Source organism: Rhinopithecus bieti, unplaced genomic scaffold (assembly GCF_001698545.2).
Source record: "Rhinopithecus bieti isolate Rb0 unplaced genomic scaffold, ASM169854v2 scaffold_30032, whole genome shotgun sequence".
In the NCBI taxonomy this organism is placed as follows: Eukaryota; Metazoa; Chordata; class Mammalia; order Primates; family Cercopithecidae; genus Rhinopithecus; species Rhinopithecus bieti.
In genome coordinates, this window is record NW_016813134.1 from 31,628 (window position 1) to 51,551 (window position 19,924).

Below are 19,924 nucleotides of genomic sequence, written 5' to 3' on the forward strand. Positions count from 1 at the left end.
CGTTCATCCACCCCCTGGGGAGAGGTTCTTTGATGGCCCCTGGGCTAGCTGACTGTTTTCTGGGGGAATCCAGCAGACCTCAGAGGGTAGGCTCAGGAAGCTGTGGAGGTCAGTGGCCATCCCCTCCCCACACCCCACATCTTAAGCCTGTTTTGAGTCACTGGGAACCGGCAATGGTCCATTCTCCTGCTCAGGCCAGAGCTGTCTCCCACCCCAGCAACCTGGCCATATGCCCACTCCCAGAGTGCTGAAAATGGAGCCCAGCGACTCCAAGAGAAGCTGCTTCCTAGTGATTCAGCTGTCCAACTGACAAATCTTTTCAGGTGGGAGATCTTTTGTTTCCCCCAAAAGAGGCCCCCTGTGTCAGCCCTGAGGACAGCCTTTCACAGTCCCCTTGGCATCTGCAGCCACTGTCCTCCCGCTCCCAGGCCTGCTATTCTTTTAACCTTCAGCTGCATAGAGATGGGAGAAGGCGGAAAAAAGGCTTTTTATAACCAAATTATCTCTGTGCATTCATCTGCCATTATGTTAATGCATCGCGAAGCCCGGCAGATGGTACAAAGTCAATTATGCTGGTGTTAAAAAGGGAGAAATTGACCTTTTCAGGACTCACTTGGGTTCCAGAGCAGAGTTTGCAAACTCAGGTTTCAGGCCTGGCATGTGGGCAAAGGCACATGGCAGTGTGGAAGAGGGAGAGGGATGGATCTGGTGGTCAGCACGGGGACTCCTGTCTCTCGTACCTGCACATTCTCTCAAAGAGGCCAGCATAGCCGTCACAGTTGGTCTTCTGGGTCCGCAGGATGTCAGTGGGTTTGAAGGCTTGGCGGTCCTTCTCCTGAGCAGCTGCAATGTCGTACTCTACAGGGCAGGTGAGGGGATCATGAGGAACCTGAGCCTGGGAGGCGAGAAGACTCCATCCCCACCCCTAGCTGTGCTCTGGCCATCACCAGCCCCAGGAAACCACAGTGGGCTGAATGGAACTACAGCCCCAGCCCAAATGGGATCTGGGAACTGTCACCTCTTTTTGCAAGTGGTGAGAGGAAGAGCAGGCCTTGGCAGAGGGTGCCACCTGGCTCCCCAAACCCCTGAGGAGGGGCTAGGAGGAGAAGGGACTAGGACAGTGCAGGGGCATGGGGCTCTCTCTGCGAATCCCCACCACACAGCTCTGCACACAGTTCCAGTGAAATCACTCATCCCGTCTTCCTGCAGCCTGGAGGCCTCATGCTGACCCATGGGGCACACAGAGCTCATCCCCAAGTGGAGAAGCCTGCTCTCCCACAGCCTGTCACTTCACTAAGGAGGGGATGAAGACATTGCAAAGAAGCCTGAGGCCTGCGGTGAGGCCGTAAGGCAGAAGTCTCTGTAGCCACTGAGGACCCAAAAGGACTGTGTATGTGTGTATTGGCATGGGGATAGGAGTGGTAACGAAGTCCTATAAATGTCCTGTTTCTGACCCTGCCTCTTTAAGGCACAGGCACAGCTGGTGGAGTTGGGATGGGAGCTGGAGGTCTCTCACATCCTCAGTTTGGACCTCCTACCTGTGCCTGGCAAGCTCATTCTCTAAGCTGCATTCTCAACTGTTGTTCCAGAAGAACAAAAGAAAAGCCCAGTGGCAGCAGGCTGAGAAAGACCCAGCTGGTCTTTATGTCAAAGGACTAGGAGTCCACCTCGTGATCTGGCCCTGTCCGCTCTCATTTGTGTTTGCAAGGGGGCAAGGGGCAGCATCCCTTAGCCACCACCTCTACAGTTCTGCATGACCTGGGAGCTTCCCAAGGCCATCCTGTGGAGAGCTGTGGGCAGCTGCATAGGCCTAGGTCCCTCAGGTGGCTCCAAGAACCTTGGAGACTGGGCTGGGACCAGTGGTCAACATTGCTAGTGTAGGAGCAGGAAGTGGAGAACCCACTTTTCCTGGCTCTGGTATTTAATGAACCCTCTGGTATTGCAATCACTTTTCAAACAGCTGCAACTTCTCCCCACCAATGATCATCCTTCTTTGAGATGACCTGCTGCTCTGGGCTCTCACCTCTGTGGAGATGAGACAGAGGGAAGGCTGGGACAGAGGGAAGGCTGCTGCTGGATGAAGTTTCCAGCTCTGGGCACTGGCTACGGGCAGAAGGCTGCAAGGGATTCTCCTCCAACTAACTTTCATGGAGACTAATAGCACATGGTAAATTTTATCCTCCTTGGTAACTCTCTGGTTCATCAGTCCAGTCTCCTGGGCCCCTCTTCCCATCCACTTTTCATGTCACTCTGCACACGTGAATAACCTGATAGGAGCAGAGGCCTTCAGGGAAAGGAAGCAAGGGATTCTAGAGCCAGCAGTGCCACAGGTGGGCCTACCTATGTGATGGCAGATCCAGATCCAGATGGCACGGACCCTTTCCAGGTCAGTATGGGCCTCCTGGAGCAGGTCACTCACCAGTTCGTCTAGGCCATTCTTGGCTGTCACCTGGGGAGCAGGACGGGGATGCTGTATTAGGGCCTCGAGGAGGGGCTGTTGGCGGCCCAGCACCTTGCACCTATAGCCAGTGCTGCTCTTCCCCCAGGCAGAGAAGCTGGAGGAGAGGCCCTGAGGGGCAAAGGCTGGCTGAGGACCAATTGGGAGGAGGTGGGGGACGTTGGACAGGGCAGGTGGTGCTGACCAGCTCAATCACAGGCCCTAGAGCCACCACAGCTTTTCTCTGCAGATCTGGGGGCTAGCCAGGCAGGCATCTGGACAGCGGTAGCAGCCCCTGGTCATGGTCAATACTAAGGATTTAACATAATCCTTACCAAAATTCCGATAGATTTTGGTGCTGAAATGGAAAAATCAGTTCTCAAATTCCTATACATTCCAAGGGGCTCCACAAGTAACCAAAACAATTTTGAAAAAAGAACACATTTGAAGGACACAAATTTCCCATTTTCAAAACTTACTGTAGAACTACAGTAATCAAAACAGTTTGATATTGCCATAAAGATTATATAGACAAATGGAATATAACTGAGAGTCCAGAAACGGACCCACATATCTATGGTTAGTGGATCTTTGACAAGGGTGTCAAGTCCGTTCAGTGGGGAAAGAAGAGTCTCTTTTACAAATGGTGCTGGGACAATTGGGTTTCCACACGCAAAAGAATAAAATTGGATCTCTACCTCATGCCATATACAAAAATCAACTCAAAATGGATCAGTGACTCAAATATAAGAGCTTAAACCATAAAACTCTTAGAAGAAAACACTGGGGTTAATCTTCATGACCTTGGATTTGGCAATGAATTCTTAGATATGGCACCAAAGGCACAAGCAACAAAGAAAAAAACAGATAAAAGGCCATTCGTGAAAATAAAAAATTTCTGTACATTAAAGGATATCATTTAGAAAGCAAAAAGATAACTTACAAAATGAGAGAAAACATTGCAAATCATATATCCAATAAGGGTTAAATATCCAGAATATAAAAGAACTCCTAGAACTCCACAAAACAAAACCAACCAAATTCAAAAAGGGGCAAAGGACTTGAACAGGTATTTCTGTAAAGAAGATATACAAATGGCCAATAAGCACATAAAAAATTGCTCAACATCCTTAGTCATGAGAGAAATGTAAATCAAAACCACAATGAGATACCACTTCAGACCTACTAAACTGGCTATTGAAAAATGAAACCAGAAAATAATGTGTTGGCACAAATATGGAGGAATTGCAACCCTCGTACGATGCTGGTGGGAATGTAAAATGGTGCAGCTGCTGTGGACAACATTTTGACAGTTTCTTCGAAAGTTAAATGTAGAATTATCATATGATCTAGCAATTTCAGTCCAAGGTATACACCCCAAAAAAATGAAGGCAGAGACTCAAACAGACATTGGTTCCCCAGTGTTCATTGCAACACTATCCACAATAGCCAAAAGGTTAAAAAACATCCATCCACGAATGAAAGGACAAATAAAATAGAGTATATACAGTATATATACTATATAATGGGAATATTATTCAACTATAAAAAGAAGGAATTAAGTTCTATATATGCTACGACACGGATGAACCTTGAAAACATGATGCTAAGTGACATAAGCCAGACACAAAAGGACAAATATTGTATGATTCCACTCATATGAAATATCTAGAGTAGAAAAGGTCATAGACAGTAAGTAGAGATTACCAGGGGCTGGGGGAGGAGAAATGGGAATTTCATTGCTTAATGGGTCCAGAGCCTCTGTTTTGGGTGATGAGTATACAATATTGTGAATATAATCAATGCTAGTGAATTGTACATTTAAAAATTATTAAAATGGCAAATTTTATGATAAAAAAGAACAAATTAGTTTTCTTCCTAGGGGCCCTCAGGGAAACAGGGCTGAGGTTGCCGGAAAGGTGGCCCTGACCATGTTTAATCTCTGTAGAGAAGCTGGGGCAATGGGTCCTGCAATGGTGCCCACATTCCCCGCAGCCCCCAGCTTGAGGATATTAGAGGACCTTGTTTTCAGCTGGAACCATCTCACTGCTCACAAGGGACTCCAGGACCCACCTGCTGACCACTGGCCCAGCACAATGGCAGCCTGACCTCTGGAGACCTCTGGGCCCCTGTTCTACTCTCTCAGTTGCTTTCTGTTTCATTTTCTTCTATGTCCAGCTCCAACGCCACAGACTTTGTCCTTGTCCCCGTCCCAGGGCCCCGAATGGTACTCAGTATTGCTGGCCTGCACTGCAGCCTGGAGTCCTGACTTAGCCTTCTACTTCAGTGCCATGGCTTCTGGTCTTTTGGTCCCCACCTGCTGGCCCCACCTGGGCCTGGCTTGCTCTGGCCACTCCCTGCTCTGTGGCTGGGTCTCTGGCCTCTGCTGGCTTCCTGGCACTGTTCTCTGAGTATGGCTAGCAGCCTGACCCATCCCTTCTGATGGCCATTACAAAAATCCGGGCCCTTTGCAGACTCCTGACCCCACCCACTTCCCTCACTCACAGGAATGGCCTGGCCTCCACTTCACAGCAGGCCAGGTGGGACTTCCTCACTAAGAGCCTCATCCTCCCCTCCTGCTTCAGCTATCTCTATGTCTCAGATCTTCAGGCTTTGCAGGAACTTTCCTTCTTCAATCAGTGGCCTCCTTCTCCTATGTCCTCACCTCCTCCCTTCCTTTCCTGGCTGCCCCATGCCTCCTTGTTCCCCCACCTTGGGATGCCCTCCCAGTCTCCTCAGTTCTGCTCACGTCTAGCCTCCACTTCTCTGCAGGCTCCTGTGGGATCTTCTCCTCACTCCCCACTACTCACCTCCTGCTTGCTCTTCCACCCACCTGAGGTCTGAGGCCTGAGGCCTCCAGCCCCTGTGCACTGCCCCTCTGGAGGTAAGGTGCACTTTGATGCTGCAGTAGCCAACAAGAGTCTGCCCTGATCTCACTTGAGCAGATAGCACAGCTCACACTGTTGACCACGCCTGCCCCAGGGAGCCCCTCCCTAGACCTTCCAGAACTCTGACCCTTCCTGGCCTTGCCCCAGCCTCTTTGATGGCTCCATGCCCTATGGGCTTTCTCCGCCCCTGCAATATGATGCCCAACCTATGGCTTCAGCTCTTAATGAAATCTGATGACTCCCAATCAGTGTCTCCAGCCCAGACCTTTCCAGGCTTGTATATTCAGCTGCCCAGGGGGCAATTCCCCCAGATGTGCCACAGAGAGTAGGGCCCCTCATATCCCAAACACACTCACCCCCTAAAACCTGCTCCTTCTCCCTTGCTACTCATGGGGAGGCACTGATCCACCCTCCAGGAGTCAATCCAGCCGTCTGGGAGCCCCTCTCCCCCACCTCCCACCCACTCCACACCTACTGTGTGATGGAGTTCTTCCCCTCTGCCCCTAGCTCAGGATTGGCCTTTCCACTCCTCTGTTTCCTCAATGTCTCCACTTAATCCAGGTCATGTCTTCTGCCAGGACAGGAGGATGCCCTCAACTCATGTCCTTACTTCTCATCTGGCTTTCTTGATCCATGCACCCACCATCCACTCATTATTTCAACAAACAAGGTTCCTGAATACCTACAAGGTGGCCTTTCTAAGACCACTTAATGTCCTAACTTCACAAAAGTGTTCAGCACCTTGTTCCTCCTATCAGACTCTCCGTGCTGAAGCTCCTGCCTGGCTCCAATGACTCCCATATGTCCCTAGTGTTTCAGCTCTTCATCTGCCCCTCCCACCTGCACCTGAGACATGCTCAGGCCCAGAGGCATGAGAGCTTGGCAGCTCATGCACTTCGGAGGTGAGCATGGCTGTGATTATAGTGGTCATGGCCATCTACATCCATGGTCCTCCCATCTTCTCCTCCCTTCCTCCGTGGACTGGAGGCGGGCATAGCTTAGAAGCAGAAATGCCAAAAGGGGCATGGAGAAGGCAGGTCAGGGCTGGCCAGAGGGGCCTGCCAATGAAGAGCTCCAGGGTGTGCGGTATTGGGTGGGAGCAACAGGATCGTGGGTGGGGTGGGGGATGGAATGGCCTCTGGCCCTGGGCAGGGGCTGCTGCTTTGTGCCTTCCGTCCCCATCCATATGCTATGAAAAGGCATTCCAGGGCCATCCAACCAAGCCACTCAGGTTATGCTCAGGAGGTGTCTGGGGAGAGGCTTTGCTGCCCTAGAACTCTTGAGCCACCTCGAAGGGGCCCATGGTCAGAGCAGCCAGCTCTCTTACCTGTGAGGCGTAGAGATCCAGTTTCTCAAACTGCCGCAGGTCCAGGGAAATGGATTTCAGGCTGGATCGATCCCAAGGGTAGGCTGGAAACACAGGGCAGCTTGGTCAGCAGCTGAGACCCACTAAGGAGGGCTGCCTGGCCTAGGCCTTGCTGTCTCTTTGAGGAGCTGTGACAGTCCAACTTTTAAGACAATTCTCAAAGCCTGAAACATTGAGCCTAAGAGCTATATGGGAACTTTCCTAGAAGGGTCCCCTGATCAAGTTAGTTTGGGAACTATGGCAACTCCCATAGTCCTCTTAGAGGCCTACAGGGAACATACGCCTATTGCAGACTCTGAGAAGTCAGAAGTAGGAAACGGGCTTAACCTCAGTTAACCCAGCAGTTCCCAGACATATTGATGATGGAATCTCCTTTTCCCCACCATTTGGTTTTCCATGGATTCCCTGTTATTTTCCCCAGGAATGAATGCTCTTTGGGGAGTGTCCAGGCAGTGCTGCTTGTGCTCACAGGTTCAAGGAGGGAGGTCTGTGCCACAACCACAGCGCTGGGGTGGAGATGCCAAGGGACACCTGGGTGGAGAAGGAGGGCATGGAAAGGCCAGGCCATCTGGGTCCTGCAGGGTAAGGTGTGTTTGGCACCCAGACAGGCTTCCTCCTTTGCCTTTGCTCAACTGGAGACTTGAGCATCTCAATCATGTGTGATGGCGTTCTGGTAACAGGGCCCTGAGAAAGGCTGGGCCTCCAAATCACTCATCTATGCTTAGCCTTACTCACAGGGAGCCTCCTGCTCAGAGACGAAGCCATGAGTCAGGTCTCTGAGACAGAGCTACAGGGAGGAGAGAAAACTTGAGACCAGTGCTGATGCAGGGCCAGCAATCATGCAAGCTTCCCACTGGACACAGGACAGCTATAATCAGCTGCTGCTAGGGTGCTGCTGCAAGGTTGCCTGGCCAATGGTTAGACCAACAGATGCATGGACAGCAGACCCCTGTCCCAGCCCAGAAGACAGCCTTGGCTCTGGCAGATCCTTTCTTAACCAAGGGTCCCTGAGTCAGGCAGATCAAAATCAGGAAAGCTGGGTGAGAAGACAAGATAGGGGTGGGAAGAAGTTGGGACCAAAGAGGAACTGAGCCCCTGACCCAGGTGGACCCACCCACCTTCAGCCTCCATGTGCGGAGCCTCTGGGTGCTGGGCAAGTGGGGTGTGCTGGAGAGGCCCCAGGGTATGGTAGGAAACCTGGGAAGAGTAGGGCCATGTGAGAAAGCACCTGATGGGCCTGCACTTCTACCTTGGTTCCAGTCTGGTTCTGACCTCCACCTTGCTGGGAGGGACTGGACCCAGCTCCCCGGCCTCAGGTACACATCTGTGGGATTCCCGGGAACATGAACGAGATGGCAAATCATGTGATGTTAGTGTCACACTGCTCTCTGGGAGGGTGCAGGGTGTGGGGCTCCTCTGCAAGTGCATGCAGGGAAGGACATGTGGCCTCCCTGCCTGGTGGGGGACACTGCAGGTGCATTTGCCCATACATCCTCAGGGCTGCCGCTCTCAGTGAGAGTCCCTTAATCTGGTGCTATTAGACCTGAGAGATGTGGGGAGAAGGTGGGGAGGGGTGTGTGTCACCTCTAGACCTTGCCCCAGCCCCTTTATGACCCTCTTCTGGGCCAGCATGGTTTGAGAGGCAATGCCCACTTACTGGGGAGCTGACCAATATTTGGGCCCAGGGGTTTCTTGCCTGGCCACCTTGACTTATGTCATCAACCCCTGCCCTGTGTGGTCCAAATGCAGCCAGAGAAGACTGGGGATACTCAGGCAGGCCCCTGCTGAGCCTTCCCCCTTCTCAGTGCCCTCCCCCTCTGCAGAATCTGTTCCTATCATTCTCTCACAAGAGTCATCAGGGTAACCTAAGTGCATTCGAAGTGGACTCACACATCCAACAGATTTCCACTCAGTATAGCTCTGCAAATGATGCCTTCCTGCACTCCTATTTAGAATAAAGGTGGCATTTCTAAAATGCTATTGAAAACCCTATTACTAGTTTTCCTCTTTCTTGGTTCCATTTTCCAATATCTGAACGTTAAAAATGCCCATGATTTATACCTCATTAAATCTACCTGTGAGGAGATTATATAAGATCTAAATATGATTCTACATGAATACATTTAATATATCAATGCCGTTAAATTATTCTGATTTTAAAGCAAAACAATAGGAAGAAGTATGGAGCTGCACCCAGCCTTAGATAACAACTGGTCTACTAAGGGGAAACTGAGGCACAGGGAAGGCAAATGAGTGGCAAAAGCAGGATTCCAACACAGGCTGTCTACCATCCCTCTCATTCCTCTGCCTCTCTCTGCTTATTCACATGCCTCCTACCTTACAGACATTTGGCATTCCATTTAAAGTTAACATAATCCTGAATTATGATTTTAATATATTTCCTATAATGGTCTGCCTTGTTATTGAGGGGTGTACACTTTAGCTTTAGGATGACATCTGGTGCATGAGCTTTTTCCTTCTCCACCTGTATCCATGGCAGACATTGCTAATCAATCATGACACTCTTCCCCTCCTGAACCCAAAGGTGGCCCCAGCCTCTCAGCATAGTGACCCAGGAAGCAACGGCCAATTGGAGATTAGTCTATGGGCTAACCCCATGTGCTCTCTTGAGAATTCTCCTGGAAGACTCTGGAACTTACCATGGGCATCTTTCCCTCCAGGTTGCCGGGGTCTTGTGTTTCCATTTTTATCACCTTGTAAACCTACAATATTCCAAAGATTAGAAGTATAGATACTTCAGAAGAAACAGAAATGCAAGCACTGATGACTCATCTTCTGGTGGTCCTTGCTTTTGACCCCTCCTCTGTACTCTCCTTTTCATAGCCTCCTTGCTCCCACCCCACTGACCACAGAATTGCTGCTGGAATTGCCAGGAACTTCCTTGTATGGTAGAAGGAAGACTAAGAACTAGGAAGTGGCTGACAAGAAAGGGAGCTGCATTCTGCAACTGGAATTAGTATTTGCTCTGACCTAACACTTTGGATGATTCAGTGGGTCCTCCTGGAACCTGGTGTTCCTGCCCTCTTTTGGATTTTCCTGCTTTCTTGAATCCACTGCCAGATAATGCTGGGATAAGAACTGACCATGGATGGAAACAAAGATGCAGAAAGGGGAAAGCAGTTCGTGTGGTGGTCAAAACCTAGAAGGGTCAGTTCATAATTAAATTATTCCTTGGGAGGATTAAAGGCCAACTGAATCCCATAAATCTAAGACTGTAAAGGCAGAATCGTAGCCGATAGTTATTAGACTCCCTGGGCAAAAGGAAAGGAACTTTTCCTGCTTATCTGGAACCAGGTCAGGAAGATTTGGGTCCCTGATGGGATCGGGGGAGTTGAAGGTGGGGATGCCAAGGCAGGTAGTTTTATGCCCCTGAAGGCCACTTTAGGCTATAAATATACCAAAGAAGATTGCAACCACACACAGGTCATTCTGAGAAACAGTGCTCCATTTATTTCTCACACCTGCATTTTGCATTTCGCACCTACGTTTTTTTCCCACCTACGTTTTTGATAGAATGATAAAGGTTCAAAATGATAGCTAGCATTTGTTACACACTTACTATGCCTGGCTTGGGCTTTACATTTACTCTCTCATTTAACTCATTATAATCTTATGAGGCAGATTCACTTATTTTCCTTCTTTTCTAGATGAGAAAACTGAGTTTAAAAGAGGGGTTAGGCCACTGGCCCAAGGTCACACAGCTGAAACATGAACCTAGACAGTTGACCCTAGAGCCTGACCTCTTTACAGTAGACTACTCTCTTGAGATCCTGACTGCTGACAACTACAGGACCAGACAGTTTTGGAGGACTTTGGCTCACTGCATGGACCTAAAGAGGACTTGAGCCTCAGTTGTTCTGCAGCCTCTGTTACTTTACCTGCATTCCTCCTGAGGTCCCTGTTTAGCAATAAGGTGGACAGATGCAGGGAGGGGACTGAGAAGGGAGTTGGGGAGAGATCATGGTCCTGGGCCTGGGCCTATGTGCACTGCACTGAGGGCTGCAAAGTATGCTGGTTAAGACCACAGGCTTCAGAGTCATACCTGGGTTCTGACCCACTTCCTAGCTGGGTGACATGGGTAGTCACTTCACCTCTCTAAGCCTCACTTTGCTGATCTAAAAAGTGGGGATGATATTAGTATACATCAAAAAGTTAAAAAGTTAATAAATGTTAAAGTACTTAGCATTTTGCATGCCACTTTTTGGGCAGTAAACAAATGGTATCTAAAAGCCACAGCAACAACACTCTTGTGATGCAATGTGTCTTCAGCTAAATATCTTGTGTTACCTATGACTAATTCCAGAGATGCAAAATCAGTGGTAGCTGGGTGTGGAGAAAAGAGTCTCCAAGGATGAAGCTGTCATGCTTCTGCCTTTTCCCAGTTTGCAGGCCCATGTCACTCTTCTCCTTCCCTCAGAAGATGCTTGCGCTGGGATCTGGCCCAACCAGCTGCCTTCAATCCTCTCTGCCAGCCCTCCACCATGAGTACCTCTGTCATACATACGTTTAGCCAAAGAGAACTTCTTAAGTAGCTGGGGCATGGCATCTCGAGGGTGGACTTCTACAGTCAGTTGTGTCCCTACAAAGGAAAAGGAGATGACATTCTCAACCAGATGCTGCCAGGAAAGGGTAAGTGCCTCATGACTGATGATTGAATAACAAAACAATTAGTTTTAGAACTTTCTTTTGTGTGTACAAATCATCCTTGCTTTTTTCTTTAAATCAAAACAACAAACCAAGCAGATAGTTTCCAGATTCAGGCAAGATGGAGTAAAGCATACTCAGCCCTGTCTCTCCCATTGAATGCAATTATAAACAATGTACCGAATGTAAGGGGCAACTATTAGAGGATTCTGCAAAGTAAATAATAGAATAACTGGCAAAGACTGGGAAGAATTTTTAAAGCATTAGCAAATTGACAGTGAATTTATCATTCTTCTTCCCCCTCTGGTATCATCTAGACTGAACGTAAAGGCATTCTCAAACCCAGAAGGGTGCAGTGGATGCAGAAAAAGAGCACACAAGAGAAATTCTCTCTTTCTGGCCTGCAGAGTGAGAAAGGGAACCCCTAAGAGTCAGAGAAAGTGAAAGAAATCTTTTGTTGTTTTTCACCCTCTTTATTGTTATTTCCCAACTCAGTCCCCAGGCAATTCTGTTGGTAGCAATGGCAGCAGTGATGTTGGTGGCCATGCAGGCACCTACAACTTTGGGGCGAGGATAACTATTTTCTTATACCAGAGAAGTTACAGTCCCAAGAAAATGAGGGCAAATATTTATTGTTTTTTCTCTCTGTTTTCTGCTGATTTGCCCCAGATGCAGACACAGTTGTGGGGCAGAGTGAGGAAACTGAAGCTCCAGCTTTTTAGGTAGAGGAATGAGAAATGGGTCATGAAGAGGGGGGAGCTCAAGAAGGCAATTCCATAAAGTTGTAGATGGACTCCTGTGGTCACCTCTGAACTGTGCATGCATAGATCTCATCCTAAACATCATACCACAGTCTTCAGGAAGTAAACTATGGGGTAGATTAATGCCCAGGTCCCAGACTGGCCACTGGGTGGTGCACATGCAGGGCAGATCTGTATAGCATTGCAAAGTCTACAATTCAAAATTCCTCAGCTACGAAGACTCAGGAAAATCTTAATTTGAAAAGGAAAAGATAATCAACAGATGCCAACTCCACACAACTCCACACACAAAAAACCAGCCACAATAACATGCTTTAACAAGTAATGGCAAATAGTTTTGAGATAAATGGAAAGATATAAAGTATCAGCAATAAAAAGAAGATATAAAGGAGAAGTAAGTGAAGATTTTAGACTGAAAAATACGGTTAAAATCCTCTGGATATACTCAATAGCAGAATGAAAATGACAGAGAACACAGAGAACTTGAAGATAGATCAGCAGGTATTGTCCAGTTTGAACAACAGAAAATGTGAATAGTGCCTCAGGGATCTGTAGGTCCATACCTAAAAGTCTAACATTCATGTGACTGAAGTCTCAGAAGGCAAACAGAAATAATGTGATGCAGAAAAAATATTTGAGGAAATAATGAAAACTTCTGAAATCTGGCAAAAGACATAACACCTTACTGATTCAAGAAACTCAGTGAATTCTAAACAGGATAAACATAAGAAAATCCAAGTCCAGATGCATAATCAAACTATTAAAGAAAAAAATATGGAAAGTAGCCAGTGAAAAGTGATGTAAAGCCAAGAGAATTTGGTACCAACACACTTGCTCCAAAAGAAATGCTAACAGAAGTTCTTCAGATGGAAGAGAAATTATACCAGAGGAAAACTTGGAAGAGGGATAGAAATGGTAAATATCTAGATAAATATATTAGTCTGCTCTCCTCTCAAGTTCTTGACAATATGAATAATAATGGAAAGAAATAATTATAACATCTGATAAGTTTTTGATAGATGTAAAATATATGACAACTACAACATAGAGTAGGAGAGTGAATGTACCTATATGGAGGTAAGATTTCCTCATTCTACTTGAAATGTTAATATTAACTATAATTAGATTATGAAAAGTTAAGTACATATAATACATACAAAAATAGGTATATATGGAGATATAGTAAAAAACTTAAAGGCAAATTTAAATGTAATTCTGAAAGGCAAGGAAAGCAGGAAAGAGGAGACAGAGGCACAAACAGAAAACGAATAATAATGTAGAAAACCTAAATACAAATGTATCAATAATTACATTAAGTGTAAATGGTCTAAACATACTAATTAAAAAATAGAGATTGTCAGAAAGGGTAAATACATAAGATTAAACTACATTCAGTTTCCAAGGATCCAACTTTAACTACTATGATATAGGTTGGTTAAGTGAAAAGATAACAGAAAGCTGGAGTTGCTATATTAATATCAGACAAAGCAGACTTCAGAGAAAGGAAAATGTCAGGGATAGAGGAATATTAGCAAGAAGACATAACAACCTTCAATATGCATATGTCAAACAACAACAAAGTTTCAAAATGCATGAAACCAGAACTGATAGGATAAAAGGAGGAACAGACAAATCTATTTTCTATGTATTTGCTGATTTTTCAGTCATTGAGAGAATTAATTGAAAGAAAATCAGCAAATACATAGAAGAAATGAGCTACACAATGAATAAAATTTATTTGATGTTTATAAAAGATTCCATCTAATAACGGCACAACACACATTCATGTCAAATGCCCATTGAATAGTCACCAAGATGGACTACATCCTTGGTCACAAAACAAATCTTAAAAAGTTGAAGAGAACTGAAATCATACAAAACTCTTCTCTGACCATAATGAACTAAACTAGAAGTAAAAAACAGAAAGCAACTGGAAAATTTCCAAATGTTAAAAATTAACATACTTTCAAATCACACATAGATCAAAGAAGAAGTCTCAAGGAAAATTCAAAAATATTTTGAACTCATTGAAAATGAAAACAAAACATATCAAAATGTGTGAGATGAAGCCAAAGCAGTGCTTCAAGGGGAAATTTGTAGCATTAAATTCTTATTACAGAAAAAAGAAAGGTTTCAAATCAACAATCTAAGCTTCCATTTTAAGAAAGTAGAGAAATGAAGACTAAATCCAAGGCAAGCAGAAGGAAGAAAATCATAAAATGAGAGAATAAATCACTGAAATTAAAAACAACAGCAGAGCATAATGAATGAAACTAAATGCTGGTTCTTTTTAAAGATCAGTAAAAAAAAAAGAGGTAAGACACAAATCAGGGGTAAATACACCAATATCAGGAATGAAATGAGGGCTATCAGTATAGGCCCTCATAAGTATTAAAATAATAATAAAGGAATGCTACAAAACCTACACATACATAATTTCTACAACTTAGAATAATATTGGGAACAAGTCATAGATGTCCACTCTCATTGATCCTAATAATATTGTACTGGAAGTCCCACCCTGTGTAATAAGACAAGAAAGAGAAATAAAAGGCATACAGATTGGCAAGGAAGAAATAAAACTGTCCTTATTTACAGCTGATATGTCTGTCTACATAGAAAATCCCAAGTAATCTCCAAGAAAAAGCTCCTAGAACTAATAAGTTAGTTTAGCATGGTCACAGTATACAAGGTTAACATACCAACATCAATTATATTTCTGTATATTGGCCATAAGCAATTGGAGATGGAATTTAAAAATAACCATTTCCCATAGTTCCAAAATTAAAATATTAGTTATAAATCTAAAACAAACAAAAATCCCAAACATGGGCAATAATCGCGTACTGAAAACTCCAAAATATGATTAAACACATTAAAGAGGACTTAAATAGATGGGGAGACATACCATGTTTATGGATTGGAAGCCTTAAAATTGTCAAGTGGGCAATTCTCTCAAAACTGATGTATAGATTTAATGCAAGTTCAACCAAACACTTTGGGGGAACTGTGCAAATACATAATTATAAAATATAGACATCCAGGCACAGGAACTGGAATAACTAAACTAATTTTGAAAAAAAAGATGGGAGGACTCCTACTCTTTGATTTTAAGACGCATTAATGAAGATGCTGTAATCACAACAGTGTGATGTTGGTAAGAGGACAAACAGATCAATAAACAGAATAATAAAAAATAGATTCACATAAACATAGCAAAATAAATTTTTACAAAAGTGCAAAGGCAATTCAATTGGAAAAAGGGAAAAAGAACAGATATTTTACCATAAAAGAGATTATGGATGGAAAATAAGCACATGAAAAGACGTTCAGCATCATCAGCCATTAGGAAAAGGCAAGTTAAAACCAAAATGAGACATTACATCTATTAGAAGAGCAATAATATACAACTGGCCCTTGAACAACATGGTTTTGAACTGCACAAGTCCACTCATATGTCCTTTTTTTCTGCCAGATGCAGATGGAGAGTACTGTTCGTGGAGTACAAAACTCGCATACAGAGGACCAACTTTTCCTATATGGGGTTTCTGCAGGGACGACTGTGGGACTTGAGTATGCCCACATTTGGTTATATGTGGGTGGTCCTGGAACCAATCCCCCATGTATACTGAGGGGTGACTGTAATTTAAAAATAGTGATAATATCATATGCTGACAAGGATGCAGAGAAATTGGATCTCATATATTGCTAGTGGGATTGTAAAATAGAACAGTCACTCTGGAAAATAGTTTGGCAGTTTCTTATAAAACAAAACATGTACTTACCATACAACCTAAAAATTGCCCTGTTGGGCATTTATCCCAGAGAAATGAAAACTTATGTTCACACAAAAACCTGTACACAAATGTTTATATAGCAGCTCTATTCACAATCACCCCAAACTGGAAACAACTTAAAAGTCCTTCAGTGAGTGAATTGGATAAATAACCTGTGGTACATCTGTATCAAGAAATAGTTCTCGGCTGAGCATGATGGCTCATGCCTGTAATCCCTTTGGGAGGGATCCCAAAGCACTTTGGGAGGCCGAGGTGGTTGGATCACTTGAGGTCAGGAGTTTGAGACCAGCCTGGCCAACATGGTGAAACCCCATCTCTACTAAAAATACAAAGATTAGCTGGGCAAGGTGGCAGGCACCTGTAACGCCAGCTACTCGGGAGGTTGAGGCAGGAGAATCGCTTGGACCTGGGAGGCAGAGGTTGCAGTGAGCCAAGATCGTGCCATTGCACTTCAGCCTGGACAACAGAGCGAGAGTCTGTTTAAAAAAAAAAAGTACTTCGCAACAATACAAGGGAACTCTTAAGAGTGATGGGAGGATTAGAGTCCACACAAGATAATTTTAAAGAGGGTAATAGAACTGCTGTATATTCTGATAGTGGTGTATTCTGTATATTCTGATGATGGTAACCACCATGGTGGTGGTTACACAAATCTGTGCATATGTTAGCAATCAGAACTGCACACTACAAAAATTCAATTTTACTGTATGTTAATTTAAAATAAAAATAAAAGCAAAATACCAACTACACACAAAAAAACCCAAGCAGAATTAAAACAAAAACTTGGATGGCACAGAAAGATATAAAGTAGAAAGTGAAACTCCTTTAAGACTTCATTTCTACATTTAAAAATCCAAAGCAGATTACAGTAAACATATTTTTCATAACCTGCTTTCTTCATTTAAATCTTTACATGTCAGTAAGCATAGCCATATGTTATCATTTCAAATGGCTGCATAATATTCCATTTTGTAGATGGTTTATAATCCATATAAGCAATCCCTATTTGTATGTATGTAAAGTGATTTGCACACTTTGCAAATCAGTTCCTTTGAATAAATTCTTAAGTATGAATCAAATAATATGGATATTTTATTTTATTTTATTTTATTTTTTGAGACGGAGTCTCGCTGTGTCGTCCAGGCTGGAGTGCTTTGGCCAGATCTCAGCTCACTGCAAGCTCCACCTCCGGGGTTCACGCCATTCTCCTGCCTCAGCCTCCTGAGTAGCTGGGACTACAGGCGCCCGCCACCTCGCCCGGCTAGTTTTTTGTATTTTTTAGTAGAGACGGGGTTTCACCGTGTTAGCCAGGATGGTCTCGATCTCCTGACCTCATGATCCGCCCATCTCAGCCTCCCAAAGTGCTGGGATTACAGGCTTGAGCCACCACGCCCGGCCAATATGGATATTTTAAAGGCTTTTGTTAGATATTGGCAAATTTTTCTCATGAACGATTTTATCGGTTTATGAGCTCATCAGTACTAGGCAAGAGAATGCCCATTTTGCACATTCTTGCCGTGCTTGATTGCAAAATCGGTCACAAAGTGCAATACTTTGCACTTCCTCCCAATGAGAGGTCTTTTGTTCCACCCCTTGAATCTGGGCTGGGCTTTTGATTTGGTTTGGCCAATTAGCACATGGCAGAAGTGATGTTGCACAAATTCTGAGTCTAGGCTTCTAGAGACTTTGAGGTTTCCATTCTCATTCTTGGGATCCCAGCCATAACTGCCATGTGAATGAGCCAGGTTGTAGATGAGAGCTCACATGGAGCAGAGCATAGCCTCTCAGGTGAGGCTATCCCAGACCAGCTGGTCTCCAGTCAACCCACCAGCTGACAACAAGCACATGAGCAAGTCCACCCAAGATCCAAGATCAGCTGGGTATGGATCCAATGAGAGTTTCTAGCCAAACTGCAGATTGGTGAGCTCGTAAATGCTTATTGTCTAAAGCTGCTAAGTTGTGTGGTGGTTTGTAACGCAGAAATAGATCACACATACACTCACTGATGTTTGGTTTTATCAACCCTTTAAATTTTTATCAATGAATAATAATACCTGGTTGCTCTGTATATTTAGTTTTATTGTAGTATTCTTTGCATATACTTATTTACCATTTTAACTTCTTATTTTGTGAATTGGCTATTTTCCTATTGAAGTATTATTTTTTCCTCGTTGATTTTGTAAAACCTCCTTTTATAACCCTTTGTCTGCTAAATGCGTTGCAATTATGTTTCGTAGAATAACAATACTGTCTTTTTTGTGTAACTCATAAACTTGTTCTGCATGCCAAAGAGGGTCATTCTCAAACAATTTGAAAAGATACAATGTGGCCTCTGCCAAGCATAGCTTTGAAGGGGTTAACATTCAAGTGCAGTTTCCAGCATATTCAATGTTGAGAGAAAATCAGCCTTGTGAGTTTATAATTAAAACATTAAGTATTTCAGAGTTTAAGGCATAATTCAGTTCTGGTCGTAGGATCGGGTGCTATCACCATCAGCAGCAAATACTTCCTGTGTGTCTTCCCATCATGAGTGAGGCATGGGTCTGTTCTCCTTTTCACTTTCTCCACCTCAAACCCTCTGAGGTGTCTTTTAAAGTGAGTGCTAAGTGGTACTTGACTTCAAGATGCCTTGTGAAAAGTGAATTGAGAAACATGTTCACTCTCTCCCCTCTCATAGGTCACAACACACAATGATCTGAGTAGTCCTATAGTAAAGAACTCTATTTGACCCAATACTATTTTATCAAACACAATTTGGAAAATGCTGGACTGGAACAATCTCCATAAGCTTAGAGAAACTGCAAAAGTGAACAACTTACTGGCATAGGGTTCAACAACGAATCTCTTTCCCAAACTTCTTATAATGCCCAGGTACTTTCACACACACACCTGACAGTCTTTGTTAATTAATTGCTTCAGGCAGCCACTTCCAATCAGTCAGAGTTAATGAAAAACATGAAACCTGTTTGCCATCCTGTGTTAGGTGTCCTAAGCCATGTCTCTATGGGTATTAGCCATGTCCCACTTCAGCCATGTCTCTTTGTGAAAGAGTGATCAAGCTGAAAAACAAACTGCTGTTCAAGTGCCTCCAGGGCAGGGTGTGGAGGTGGGCTCACGTTCGGAGCATGGCCCTGGCCCAGAAGCTCCAGCCATCACTATTCCTAATCCCTTCTCTCCTTTCTGCGATTCCTCTTCCCTCTTGGACAGGCGTCAATGTCCAATATTTTCCTGAATCCCACTTCCTGGTTCTCCCCCAAAGCTGTGCTGCTGCTTAGCATTCCCTCAAGGAAAACAGCCAATTTCTCGGCCTCCCTAATCTGCGTAGGAGTGTGATTCCTGCTCTCACTTACAGGTGTGTGAGGGCACCACTGGGAGGCTTTGCTGGCTCCAGGAGCTGGGCCTGGGCTGGACACGCTGTTTCAAGGGGAAGAGCATTCACAATATAGCTTTATGCTTCCTTAAGGCATGGAGTGGAGAGAGTTTGCTGGCTATGATGCTCCTGGATCAAATAAAACTCTTAATTTAAGAAAAAATATTAATGTGGCCAATCTCTAACAGAGAGTAGATCATTAGGAGCAAAATTTGCGGTCAGATCTAAACCCTAAGTACAGCCTAAGTACAGCACAGTACATTATTCGAATCTTGACTATTAACCATCACAACCAAACCTACAGGAGGCCCTTCCTGGGATTCCAGGCTGCCTGGCTGACCTCTCTCATGCACCCCTCCCCAGCTCCACCAGCTGTCAACAAAGTCACATTTCTGAAGCTGCAGTTTTGACCATCTTAGTTAAGAGCTTGTTAGAGATTATTTTCTGCTAATCCTAAGAAGTGGCTCCTTGGCCCCTTTCCTAGACCCCACCAGCTCTCCTTCCTTGCTTGTTCCCCGCCTTCTCAGAAACAGAGCACACAGGCAAGCACGAGAATGTCCACATGCTTACTGCCCTGCACCTGCCTTTCACCCAGTCAGTTTTCTCCTACCTGACAGCTGCTCTCCAGATCTCTTCGGGT

The 19,924-nt window shown here is 44.8% G+C and overlaps 1 protein-coding gene across 2 annotated transcripts in view; it reads right to left on the reverse strand.

The window, feature by feature from the left end:
* Positions 1-19,924, reverse strand: part of KY (kyphoscoliosis peptidase) — a 51,421-nt gene that overhangs the window by 18,605 nt on the left and 12,892 nt on the right. For both annotated transcript variants that reach the window (XM_017847711.1, XM_017847710.1), the window contains exons 4-8: positions 11,217-11,291; positions 9,352-9,414; positions 6,653-6,735; positions 2,341-2,449; positions 741-858 (exon numbers count right to left, since the gene is read on the reverse strand). In XM_017847711.1, the coding sequence (XP_017703200.1) occupies positions 741-858; positions 2,341-2,449; positions 6,653-6,735; positions 9,352-9,414; positions 11,217-11,291 (448 nt within the window). The remainder of the gene's footprint in view (positions 1-740; positions 859-2,340; positions 2,450-6,652; positions 6,736-9,351; positions 9,415-11,216; positions 11,292-19,924) is intronic.